The sequence below is a fragment of the Natrix helvetica genome (assembly GCF_964273705.1).
Source record: "Natrix helvetica genome assembly, chromosome: 5".
NCBI lineage: Eukaryota > Metazoa > Chordata > Lepidosauria > Squamata > Natricidae > Natrix > Natrix helvetica.
Genome location: NC_138551.1, coordinates 52,522,594 through 52,536,472, shown reverse-complemented (window position 1 = coordinate 52,536,472; position 13,879 = coordinate 52,522,594). Strand labels below are relative to the sequence as shown.

Here is a 13,879-nt window from a genome sequence, read left to right as displayed (position 1 = left end):
AACTGGTTGGAAGAAAATTGTACCAAAAAAATCCCTTTGAGTTAAATAGCATTTCTTGATAAAAAAAAAAAAGGTTAGAGCAAAGATCTTCAAACTTGGGAACTTTAAGACTTGTGGACTTCAACTCCCAGAATTCTCCAGCCAGCTGGCTGGAGAATTCTGGGAGTTGAAGTCCACAAGTCTTAAAGTTCCCAAGTTTGAAGACCTCTGGGTTAGAGGAACATTGTCAACAAAAGTAGCTTGGAGGTGGAAAGGCGACATATGTTTTTAAAAAAAGTCAGGAGGGAAAACAAATGGAAAGCAATTACTGTGATGGACAAAGGTTAGTGACCAGAGAGGAAATGGTGTCTTCCAAGACTCTCAAAACCTATCTCTGGTTATACCTCAGGCAGATCACCCACAACTTCTTCTGCGAAATAAAGCTTTACAGATTTCGCACATCTTAATAATATTGGCTTCAGGAGAAAATATTGTGTATGTAATGTAATGATAATCTATGACTATCTCACTTATTGAATAGGGTTGAAATAAAGAGAAAACTGTGAAGACAAGAGGGGAATTTTCATTGTTAGAGGTGAGTCTAATGCAGTCAACTATAAGCAGGGACAGAGTCTAACAATCTCTTTATTTGTATGCAGTTTCTCCTATAACAGTCTGCTATGGGTTCTGCGGAACAAATGTTCACAATTTCTTCAGTCTGAAGGCTGTGTTTTGTTTTAAGTAGCTTGCCAGAGGGAGGAGTTGGGCTCCAAAAGTGGCAAGATGTAGTAGATTCCAAGTGACCAAATGTCACAACAAACTGAGAACATAATTGGTTCTCATGGGAGTAGCTAAACAATGTTGGAGAGATGGTGGGAGGGAGGGAGGGAGAGAGGGAGAGGGAGACACGCACTTCAAAATCCATTCTTGATCAAACATTATTTAGAAAACCAGAGGACATTCAATTTCTTAACTGAGTATCTTGAGGCAGCTGAAGGACGGAATTCCTGCCTTCTGCTTATGAGTCATCCTTGTTTAGTGGTAGAATGTTTCATTTTTTCCAATAATTTTTCTATTTTTCTCTTCAAAAAGCAACCGAATGAAGCAAGCCCCCCCTTTTTCCTCTCCTTCTCTGCATGCATAATCTCCACCCTGACTGAATTCTTTCTCCTCCCCTCTCAAATGAAAAAAAGGCCCTTTCTGAGCAAAAGGAAACTGCTAGAAATCAACACACCCGCTCTTTTTAACCCGTCTTCTGACAGCAGCTATTTTTGCCTCTCATCCCAATGCCCAGCTCAAGTGCCGGACATCCGAATAAACCTGGAATAAATTCAGAATCCACATGGTCACTAGAGAAGCCCCGGACATTGCTTTAGCCACCCCCTGAAGTAAGTGATAAAAGATTACTTTTCATCATGTTTCATTTCAGTTTTAGAAAAAGCGAGACTTTTTACAATAACAGTAAAAGCATAAGGAACAACAGAGAAATAAGTGTACCAGTTTATAATACAAGACCATCTCCATCTACTGAAGATATATTGCACCTTAATATGATGATAACTTTACTTTTAGACAGAATTTAGTTTGAGAAGTTATCAGATGTCAGAAATAGATTAGATTCTTTTTTCCCCCAAACTGTCAAAAGTTACTAAAGCTTTTTTTATAGCAGTAACAAAGTGTTAAGTCCATTCACTTAGCATATTACAGTGTTGATGTTGTTCAGCTTTAAAATAATGAAAATGAAATATTTTCAAATCTGCAAATTCGAATCATGGACATGATAGGATTTTTGTTTGGCTTGGTTCTGGTTTTAATTTTAGTTAGTTTCTAACTTTTAGGCATTAGTCTAAGGGTGGGGCTCTATTGCACTAGGATGACACGTGAGACGTTTGGCATGTGCTTTTCTTGGCATTGGTGTCCTAAATGACATTACTAATTATTGTAGTGATTCCACTGCAATGAACAAGGAACAAATGTGGATGTGGGTAGAGATACGGACAATGGATCTACTCCAGTGTGGGTTTCTGCTGGTTCGCACGAGATCGGGAGAACCGGATGGTGAAAGTTACCGTGTGATAGCTTTCTACTAGATTCCCCTCTGTCTTGCCTCCTCCGATCTCCCAAGGTTCTTTCCCCAGCGTGCGATAGCTTTCTACTGGATTCCCTTCTGACTTGCCCCCTCAATCTCCCAAGGTTCTTTCCCCAGCGTCTGATAGCTTTATACTGGATTCCTCTCTGTCTTGCCTCCTCCAATCTCCCAAGGTTCTTTCCCCAGCATGCGATAGCTTTCTACTGGATTCCCCTCTGTCTTGCCTCCTCCGATCTCCCAAGGTTCGTTCCCCAGCGTGCGATAGCTTTCTACTGGATTCCTCTCTGTCCTGCCTTCTCCTATCTCCCTAATTTTGGCCCTTAATCCTCCAGTTGTCTATTTTTGGGAGGTTTTCCCCTCTCTTCCCCCCCCTACATAGAAGTCCCAAAAATTTTTGCCACATGGCTTGGGGTGGTGGTCATGTGACTGAGTGTGCATGAGTGATGTCAAGTTGGCCATACCCGCCTGGTCACATGACTGCCAAGCCACACCCACAAAATAGGCCACACCCACAGAATAGGTTGTAAAAAAAATTGAAACCCACCACTGATCTACTCTTTTCACTCCTCCGACCTGAAGCCTCCGCATTTATTGGAGATTTAAGGCAACAAAAGTTGAAAGTATTGCCTAAAAGAGAACTGCTCTGGCTTCAGCCCTTGAGCCTCAAGAGAACGTGACTCAGGCATATATATTAATTTGTAGATAGGAGTTTGTCCGTATAAATTATTACGATTGTGTACATTGAATTTCAAGTACAAGATTTCAGGCACATAAACGGATAATAGATTACAGCTCTTAATGGGTAGATAATAAATGAATATGTTATCTCGCTAACACTGGTAGGAGAACAATTTCAACCAAGGATAACAAATTCAATGGAGCAATATTATGAGGTACCCACATTTGAAAGAAGCCTGATTATTTAATATTCCCCACTCCATCTGGGTTGCTACTCAGAAAAAGAAAATGTAAACAGTTCAGGCTGACTGTATAACTATGAACAAGAATCCTCCTAGGACTTCAATCTCCAGAATTCTTAGTCAACTCTTGCAGGGTTAACACATTGGAGTCTTAATGCATGTTAAAAAGATGCTCCAGGTCCTAATAATAGGATGAGTTGGGAAACCAAACCCTTTATCACCATAAGTTGCATAGCTAAAGCAGATAATTCTTTGCTAATGGAAGCTTCTATATTATTTCACCATAATGCCTCCATACACTATACATATCCTTTTCATTCATACTAAATCATCTGTCCTAGGTTAATCCTGCCAATGTTCATACCTCATAGATTGAAAGTTTTTTTGAGGCTAGTTTGATTCTGTTCCATTACATTTGTAATGAAAATAAAACAGCAAGAGCGTTTCCTTCTGTAGATAGATAATAAACTTAAATTTTCTTGTTTTATCTTTGGTTTACAACTTATATATTATTTCATTGTTCCTTCTCTTTTATTTATTTATTTATTTATTATTCATGCTTCTAGACCGCCCCCTCTCCCAAAAGGGACTCGGGGCGGTGTACAGTCCATGCAAAATATATCAAAATACAATAAAAATTGAATATGTACAGTTGGAATGGAGGAGGTTAAAAATGGAATTAAAAGAACTGTACAAAGCAATATATATAATATAGGATTTTGAACCCCTAAAACACACACAATAAGTTTGGCAAGAGTGCACTTTGAAGTGTCTGTATTATACATATTTACATATTTTAATCATTTACATAACAGATGAGTCACTTAAATATTTAAATGGAGAAGCAAGCCTAGTAAATAGTGTATGTCTTGAATGTAAGCATTACTCCAGGATGGCTTTAACTGAGCTTGCTGATCATGGATACACAGTGGTGTGTGGAAGGCTTCCGAGAGTCCAAAGAAAACATGTACGTATGAAACTTTTCTTCTGGAAATTTCAGCTAATGCTAAGCAGGCACTCTTGAGCTGATGCAAGTCACAATTTTAGTTAGGCGCTTGGAAGCGGTGAATATAATTCTTTCCAATACACAGAGATCTAAAATAGGAAAATGGTGTTTTAAAATTATTTTAATTTCCTTGCTGCTTCCAGAAGAGAGGATGAATTGAAAGAAAGCTGAGATACTATTTTATGGGCCTTCAAGTGTACTATACTGTACTTGTTTCAAAAGAGAACAATGTAACCGACTCCAGCTAGAAAAGGAAGAACGTGCCCTAGAACAGTTAAAAATAACATGCTAAATAAAAACCAAAAAAAAAATTAAAATGACTCTCTTGAAAAAGCAGGAAGCTTGCCAATGGAAAAGGAAAGGGTAGACACTCCAGCCAGCCTTATATCCTGTAGTATAAGAGCAAGTAAATAAAGCATTAGGGATATGTTGCTGAAGTTATATAAGCTGAATGAATATAAGTACTTGCAATTCAGTAATTTCCAGTGCTTTTGCATAAAATAACAGTAAAACAAACCAGGAAAATATTTTTATAGCTAAAAATTAGGGAGCAAAAAAGAGGAATACATGGAACATAAAGCTAAAAAAAGAAAACACCACCATCGGAGGTGTTACCATTCTTCTTGTCACTTGTAGAGGGAAAAGTAGTGAAAATCTTATCAATTTCATTTGGTTAAAAAATTAATATAATAACTCTACTCTTCCCCCCAAAAGTTTCATCAGTGGGAAGAAAGGAAGGAAGGAAAGAAGGACATGGAATTTTTCCTGAACTAAGATATAATCAAGTTGCCCATTCCAAGCAGTTACTTTTCACCAGTTTGAAATTTTAAGATCTGAAATGCAAGGAATAAATTTTGTGTGATACACAGAAGTCACTAGCTAGGATTCCTTCCCTTGACTTTTTTTTCTGCCATAAAAATACCTCATTACTCATGCTGACAATAAAGGACATTCAGTGATATCTTATACACATTACAAAGAAGACGAGCAGTGACTGTAGATATTAGCCACTGAGCCATGTCACCAAAGCTGGTAAATTCAAGTTGTCTTTGTTACTCCCCTTGATTCAAGTTAGTCAGACAGTAACTATTTACTTCCTGTAATTCATCAAATGTTATAAACTCAGCCCAGATTATTCACACTAATACGGCAAACTCAGGTTAACTATTTAATGCTGATAATATCCTAGTTGTAGGGACATGAAAAAATGAGTGTCTCAAGCATCACATAGCAAAACAGAAGAGTCAGAATCCAAGATTCATGGAAAAGGTAAGGCACACTTGACTGTTGTTTTATAAGATGCAAAACGAAGGTAGACAAGCAGACAACTGAGAGACAGCAGAAGGGAAGGGAAGAACAGATGAAAGATGCTATTATTACTATTACTATTATTACTATTATTACTATTATTACTATTATTATTATTATTATTATTATTATTATTATTATTATTATTATTATTATTATTCAATTGTATCACAGCAGCCTGGTGTGTGCCATAATCATTGGTATTTTGCGATTTTTTTCATGTTCCTTCTCGTTGACCCTGCTATCACCTGGTATTGTGATGTCTATGATTGTAACCTTATTTTTCTCAACTAGTGTGGTGTCTGGTGTGTTATGCGCCAGTATTTTGTCCGTTTGTATATGAAAATCCCACAGGATCTTGACCATCTGATTTTCGGTGACTTTTTCAGGCTTATGTTCCCACCAGTTTGTTGTTGTTTTAATATTATAATTTCTGCACAAATTCCAGTGGATCATTTGTGCTACTGAATTGTGCCGCAATTTATAATCAGTCTGCGTGATTTTTTTACAGCAGCTGAGTATGTGGTCAACAGTTTCATCAACTTCTTTGCAGAGTCTGCATTTGGCATCATCAGAGGATTTTTCGATTTTGGCCTTAGTGGCATTTGTTCGGATAGCTTGTTCTTGCGCAGCCAGGATTAATGACTCTGTTTCTTTCTTTAATGTACCTGTTGTTAACCATAACCAATTTTTTTCACTGTCCACTTTAATTATTATTATTATTATACAATTGTATCACAGCGGCCAGTTGTTTCGCCGGATTTGGCATTGATTACTAGTCAGGCCCCACCCAGGGGCCTAGAATGTCGTAACATATTTTCGTAATATATGTGTGGATCCAAGCAGTGTAGCTTTTTGCATTTGACTGATGGTGATCTTGTCACGTTTTAACTGTTTTAAATGTAATTCCAGTGCTTTTGGAATAGCACCCAGTCTGCCGATTACCACTGGAATTACCACTGCTGGTTTGTGCTATAATCGTTGAATTTCAATTTTTAGGTCCTGGTATTTTGCGATTTTTTTCATGTTCCTTCTCGTTGACCCTGCTATCACCTGGTATTGCGATGTCTATGATTGTAACCTTATTTTTCTCAACCAGTGTGATGTCTGGTGTGTTATGCGCCAGTATTTTGTCCGTTTGTATACGAAAATCCCATAGGATCTTACATTCTCAGTATATGAATGGGGAATAAATACTTTTAGTGGGGCTATATGTAATAAAATGTATAACCATTTAAAATAGAGTGCATATTGTACACTGAAGTTGCATAAATTCTTATGTAATTAATATTTACAAATTTATTTCCTAAAATGTTACCTGCTTTAATATAATTAGCACATGAGAAAATTGTGCTGAAAAATATTCCCTGCATTCATGAATTGTAAACTGGATGCATTATTTTATAATACAAGGTTCATAGGGAGTTTAGTTTACTTATTAAAATATATATAGTTGACATATATGTGGATGCCTAGTGATCTTTGACATTATGGAGTTATTAAATCCACAACTGTTTTTCCAGTAAATGAAGAGTTGAGAAGACCAAGATTGTCTATAGACATCTCATCTGCATCAAAATATTAAAAGCTCCAACTGAACCCTATTAAAATGGCTGCTCTTATTGCTGAAAATTTCCGCTTTCTTTCACTCTTCTTTAAAAGTAAAGATGTGATGATTTTCAATGGCTTGGTGGCTCTGGGTACTGTTGGAAGCCAGGAACTGTTCTCGGTGGTTGCATTTCACTGTCCGTGTTCCCCAACTCGGAATTACATCTACGGTCTGGCTGCCATAGGAGTGCCTGCTCTGGCCTTGTTCGTAATCGGTGTAATCTGGAACAATCACACTTGGAACTTAGTGGCTGAGTGTCACAAGCGAGGAACCAAGAACTTCTCTGCAGCAGCTAATTTCTTGATCTTTGGATCTGTCATGGGAAGAGCTGCAGTGGCTCCTGTCACATGGTCAGTGATCTCACTGCTTCGGGGAGAAGCCTATGTCTGTGCCTTAAGTGAATTCGTGGATCCTACTTCCCTGGATCATTTCCCACTTGGCTATGGACCATCTATCTTGGCCAGGTTTCCTTGTGAAGATCAGCCAGCCAACATGACACGTTTTAAGGATGAAGTTACAAGACGATTAAGATACGAGTCACAGGTAATTTATTTATTCATAGAAAATACCATGTTCCCCTGAAAATAAGACCCGGTCTTATTTTCTTTCCGGCCCCAAAATAAGCACTCAATCTTATTTCCCGGGGGAGTCTTACCTGCTTACCTTAGGACTACTGCAGCCCCACCTCCCACGAACCAACAACTGTGGCACTGCTGCCAAACTTCTTCTGCAACTGCTTGAGGCCAGACACCACGTGGCTCATTGTGCCATTGCCGCTACTCACGGTAGGATGCACGGGGTTCATTGCACCAGTGCTGCTGCTTGCAGGAGGCTGTGTGGTGCATTGTGCCATTGCGCACGCGAGTGGCGGCATTGGCACAAGGAGCCTTGCAACATTCTGCTGAGAGTGGTGGCACCAGGCGCGACGAGCCTGGTGGCATTCTTATTTTTGGGGTAGGGCTTATCTTACATACAGGCATGAAAATCGGGCTAGGACTTGTTTTCAAGATAGGTCATATTATAGGTCACAATATATATATTGTGTCACAACCCCTGGTATGCCCAAATATGGGAGGGAGCATACTGCTTTCTGTCTTTCGGCTCACCCTAGGAGCCATCTAGGCAGAAAGCCATTTTTTAATGTTGCCTTTGTACACACACACACACACACACACACACACACACGTTGCATTTGTGCTAATAAATAAATAAATAAATAAATAAATACAGCACAAATGCAACACAAATGTAACAAAGGCAACATAAAAAAATGGCTTTCTGCCTCGATGGCTCCTAGGTGAAAGATAGAAAAAGGGAAGCAATATGCTCCCTCCCATATTTGGGCATACCAGGGGTTGTGACACAATACACACACACACACACAGACAGTACTGTGCAAAAGTTTTAGGCAGGTGTGAAAAAATGCTGTAAACAAAGAATGCTTTCAGAAATATAAATAATGATTGTTTATTTTTGTCAATTTTCGAAATGCAAAGTGAGCAAACAAAAGAAAAATCTAAATCAAATCATTGGTGTTACTACCTTTTGCTTTCAAACCAGCATCCATTCTCATAGGTACACTTGCACAAAGTCAGGGATTTCTTAGGATTATAGTCAGGTGTACGATCAACCAATTATACCAAAAAGGTTCTAATGATCATCAATGTCACAGGTAGGTTGAAACCCAGTCATGAACTGAAACAGAAACAGCTGTGTAGGAGGCTTAAAACTGGGTGAGGAAGAGCCAAACTCTGCTACCAAGGTGAGGTTGTGAAAGACAGTTTCATGTCATGGCAAGATTGAGCACAGCAACAAGACACAAGGTAGTTATACTGCATCAACAAGGTCTCTCCCAGACAAAGATTTCAAAGCAAACTGGGGTTTCAAGATGTGCTGTTCAAGCTCTTTTGAAGAAGCACAAAGAAACGGGCAACGTTGAGGATCATAGACACAGTGGTCAGCCAAGAAAACTTAGTGCAGCAGATGAAAGACACATCAAGCTTATTACCTTTCGAAATCGGAAGATGTCCAGCAGTGCCATCAGCTCAGAACTGGCAGAAACCAGTGGGACCCAGGTACACCCATCTACTGTCCAGAGAAGTCTGGCCAGAAGTGGTCTTCATGGAAGAGTTGCAGCCAAAATGCCATACCTCCAACGTGGGAACAAGTCCAAGTGACTAACAAGGCCAAGTGACTATGCACGAAAAAAATAGGAACTGGGGTGCAGAAAAATGGCAGCAGGTGCTCTGGACTGCTGAGTCAAAATTTGAAATATTTGGCTGTCGCAGAAGGCAGTGTGTTCGTCAAAGGGCTGGAGAGCAGTACAATAATGAGTGTCTGCAGGCAACAGTGAAGCATGGTGGAGGTTCCTTGAACGTTTGGGGCTGCATTTCTGCAAATGGAGTTGGATATTTAGTCAGGATTAATGGTGTTCTCAATGCTGAGAAATACAGGCAGATAGTTATCTGTTGTGGCCCAGCAGGAGCCGTTGGAGCTGCCACCAGACTCCGAGAGTGAAGGTCCTTATGAGTCGGCTCTGGAGAATGAGGAGGACCTTGGGCAGGGTTCTGACTCTGAGCAGGGATCGGAGAGTCTGGTCGGCCACCAGGAGGTGCCTGAGGCATGGAGCAGCGGTGAGAGCCAAAGGAGGAGGCCCCCTGATGCCATGCCTTGGAGCAGTGGGGAGGAGTCATGGGACAGTGAATCAGAGATCAGCAGGGAGTTCTTGGATGCTCGTTACCACCACGCCCACAGACGCAGGGAGCAAGGGCGCAGTTATTGGCGGTAAGGGCTCTCAGCTGCTGATAAGTAGACTCCCCTTCAGGCTATAAAAGGGTTGACTGAGCATACGCCCTTTGCAGAAGTCAACAAAGGAATTCTTCAAGAAGTTTGGTCTTGGAAACGTAGCAGGCTGGATAGCTGCTTTTGTGTCTTGTGTCTGTGAGCCTTGTCGTGGTGGTTTACTGCCAAGGATCTGTCTGTCTTTCTGTGCAATAAACCCTGTTAAAGTAGTATTGTTCCAGAGCGTGTTCTGTGCGGGCGAGGGAAGAAGGGGGGTCAGAACAGTTATCCATCATGCAATACCATCAGGGAGGCGTATGATTAGCCCCAAATTTATTCTGCAGGACTACGACCCCAAACATATGGCCAAAGTCATTAAGAACTATCTTCAGCGTAAAGAAGAACATAAGTACTGGAAGTGATGTGCATGGCCCTCACAGAGCCCTGATCTCAACATCATCAAGTGTCTGGGATTACATGAAGAGACAGAAGGATGTGAGAAAGACTACATCCACAGAAGATCTGTGGTTCTCCAAGATGTTTGGAACAACCTACCAGCCGAGTTCCTTCAAAAACTGTGTGCAAGTGTACCTAGAAGAATTGTGCGGTTTTGAAGGCAAAGGGTGGTCACACCAAATATTGATTTATTTAGATTTCTCTTTTGTTCATTCATTGCATTTTGTTCATTTATGAACATAAATGTTTACCACTTCCATTTTTGAAAGCATTGTTTACAGCATTTTTTCACACCTGCCTAAAACTTTTGCACAGTACTGTGTATATAGTATGTATATTATAATATAGAGTTGTACCAAATATTGATTCATTTAGATTTCTCTTTTGTTCATTCACTGCATTTTGTTCATTTATGAACATAAATGTTTACCACTTCCATTTTTGAAAGCATTCTTTGTTTGCAGCATTTTTTCACACCTGCCTAAAACTTTTGCACAGTACTGTATATATGGTATGTATATTATAATATAGAGTTGTACCTCGGTCCTCACCAGTAATTCATTCTGGAAGACACATTGAATACTAAAACAGAGTAGTGAGAAGACCACGTGACTTACCACATAACCCGCTATTTCAGCCAGAAGAAATAGCGAGTCATGAGGCAGACGATCAGCAAGTTCTTCCTCGCGTGTCCACTACTGGGTGAAAGACGAACGGTGGGACAAGATTTCTGCTTCAAAACACGTTGAATACCAAATTTTACATGTTTTGAAGCAGTTGAGAGCTGACATATGACTATACTATGCTATAATCATAAAACAAAATCCAAACATGAACTCCAATACTCACTAATTCAGATTAAGAACATGGCATGCTACAAACAAGTCATCAAAATGAAAAAAGTAACAAAAACTGAATGTTGGCTCAGCCCACAGTAAAAACCGAGGAATAACAATAAAATTCTTCCAAAGCATATCCCCCGTAAAAGCCTGCTTAAACAGCATAATTTGGCAGGTCCTATTCTTCATTGCAAGACAAATGGTTATCTGTCTGAACCATTTTTATTTTACCAAATGTTTTTAATGCAGTTTATAAGAATATCTCCTAAATTTTAGTAGCCTCCAGAGCAAGTACGAGAGTGCTCGGGAAACAGTGGAATTTGTTGGTTGCATGGAAGTCCACTCAAACAAATCTGATTATTTTCAGATATTTAATCCATAAAATCCTCAACTAGCAGTTAAATACAAACCTTGCAGCTTATTAACCAGTTTTAAGATGGAAAAAATGAAGGTCCACTATAATTATTGCTTTCACCATTATCCACTTACAAATGTAACTGAACTTGATTAGAGTTACTTTGGAGTCCAATTTCAAAGAAATAAAATAAAAGTAGGCTTTTTAAAAATCAAACTTGTTAAAAAAAATTCTAACCAATTCAAGCTGTGTTCTATTCATATGTTCTCTTTCCCTTCAGCTGTTTGGATGGATGCTCATGGGTAGCGTTGCAGTTCTTATCTTCATCACCAAGTGCCTAAAGCATTGCTGCTCACCACTCAGCTACCGCCAAGAGGCCTACTGGAACCAATACCGCTCTAATGAAGATAGGCTGTTCCAACGGACTGCTGAGGTACATTCCAAGATTGTGGCTGCCAACAACGTCAAAAACTTCTTTGGCTTTGTACACTTAGATAAAGAGGATCAGGAACTGGTCCAAGCATATAATATGCAAAATGTTCAGCCCCGGTCACAATGGGATGCCATCACTGGAGTCTACATCTATCGAGAGAATAGTGGCTACCCTCTCTATAGCCGCCTCCATAAGTGGGCCAAAAATGTAATGGGAAACTCCTCTAATCCTGAAAGCCAGGAAACAGCCTTCCTAGCTACCTAATACAGGTAGCCCTCAAGTTACAACCATTCGTTTCATGACCGTTCAAATTTACAACGGCAGTGAAAAAAGTGATTTATGACCATTTTTCACACTTATGACCATCATAGCTTCCCCATGGTCACATCATCAAAATTTAGATGCTTGGCAAGTGGCATGTATTTATGACGGTTGCCGTGTCCCAGGGTCACTTTTTGCAATATTCTGAGAAGCAAAATCAATGAGGAAGCCAGACTCACTTAACAACAGTGTTCCTCACTTAACAACTGTGGCAAGACAGGTTGTAAAATGGGGCAAAACTCACTTAACAACTGTCTTGCATAGCAACAGAAATATTGGGCTCGGTTGTGGTAATCAGTTGAGGACTACCTGCATCTACTCAACAGCTGTCCTACAAGCTTAACAAAAATCATTTTGAGCACTTAAGACAACCACGCTAGAAAGCATCCAATAATTGATTTTACACTTTGACTAAACTCTTAGAAAATATATAGCTGATAGATTTCAAATTAATTATGTCACATGTGATACAAATCTATTGCTGCTGTCTCATCAGAAATAAGGCCTAAGAAGCTCAGTGGGATATATTCTTACATAATATTACAGTTTAACAGTCTGGTACCAAATAATATTGGGGGGAGACCATGTTTTTCCAAAAACCTGTCCAATTGAACATCAGTGTATAATTTCAGAAAGTATGCTAACTGGCAAACATGTACATTTGGTCCTTGCTTTGACCGATTGCTTAGATGCAAAGTTACAACGGACTCCCCGGGGTTCCTTATGATTTGGGTTTGAAGTTTTTGATGGCTAGGCCTTCTGCCAACATTAAGTTGGCAAAACATTTTATTTGTAACATCTGCTCTAATTTCTCTTGGTCTTTAAGATCTTTCATTTCTGTATACATTTGATCGATTTGTTAATGAAAATTTTAAACACTGAAAGGTTATTTGTTGCCTCAGTCTTAGCACTGCTAAATGCTAGAAATCATAATAGTTATGAACATTCACTTTGTCCTTTTAAGTTATTGTGGGATGTATTGTGGGATTATCAGTGACTAAAATATGAAAAAAACTGCAGAGTTGGATGGCAAGACAAAACTAATAGTGATATAATGCTCAAATGTTGAGTTAGAACTGGGGGAAATCCCACCTCAGGCATACAAACTCAATGCATAATTTTGAGCCAGTATCTCTAAACCAACCAACTTTATAGGGCTGTTGATGCAGACAAAAATGTAACTGTATACTATCTGCACAGACTTCAATTCATAAAGAAAAAGCAGGTTATAAAATAAATGAATAAGAAATTAGTCAAATACCACATGCCAAAATATATATGCCCTACCATTTTTCTCCAAGGTGCATGACTGTCAGTTATTGGAATTAAGTGCAAAAGAACAAATTATGCCTATTTTCCTGGCAGTGCATGGCATTTGCACTCTTGCTATGCAAAGGGCATAACACTGCCAATTTTTAGGCAATGACTATGGTCTTCTGTAGGAGGATGAATCAGGAACACTGGGTTGTAAAAGAACAGATGGAAAAATGTATGGAAACTGCTTATTGTTTAGACATTGTATATTTAACACTGATATTTTTAGCATATTTATAAGAAGTTCAGAATTCTGTGAATTGCAGATGTAGAACAGGATAGAACTGAGTATTTTATACTTAAGCTATGATGATGAGGCTAATTAAATGGAATTGCAGAACCTTGCTTCTGCAGACAACAGCCTTTTAATTTAGTCTTTAAGCCTTGAATATATTTTATAGGATGCTTAGAAAGCAGCGGTGGTATTATCTTCTAAGCCTATACTTGGATGCAAAATATTTTAGGGAGG

General features: G+C 39.2%; 1 protein-coding gene across 2 annotated transcripts; it reads left to right on the top strand.

Moving 5' to 3' along the window:
- The first annotated feature begins 1,203 nt into the window (after window positions 1–1,203).
- Window positions 1,204–13,750, top strand: CALHM2 (calcium homeostasis modulator family member 2). 2 transcript variants are annotated; one of them, XM_081953729.1, is made up of 4 exons: window positions 1,204–1,367; window positions 3,804–3,955; window positions 6,826–7,454; window positions 11,623–13,750. In XM_081953729.1, exons 3-4 carry the CDS (start codon window positions 6,912–6,914, stop codon window positions 12,037–12,039), a joined length of 960 nt encoding a protein of 319 aa, XP_081809855.1. In that variant the 5' UTR covers window positions 1,204–1,367; window positions 3,804–3,955; window positions 6,826–6,911; the 3' UTR covers window positions 12,040–13,750. The 2 variants fall into 2 exon arrangements, with proteins under 2 accessions (XP_081809855.1, XP_081809854.1); XM_081953728.1 differs by lacking the exon at window positions 3,804–3,955.
- The last annotated feature ends 129 nt before the right edge of the window (window positions 13,751–13,879 follow it).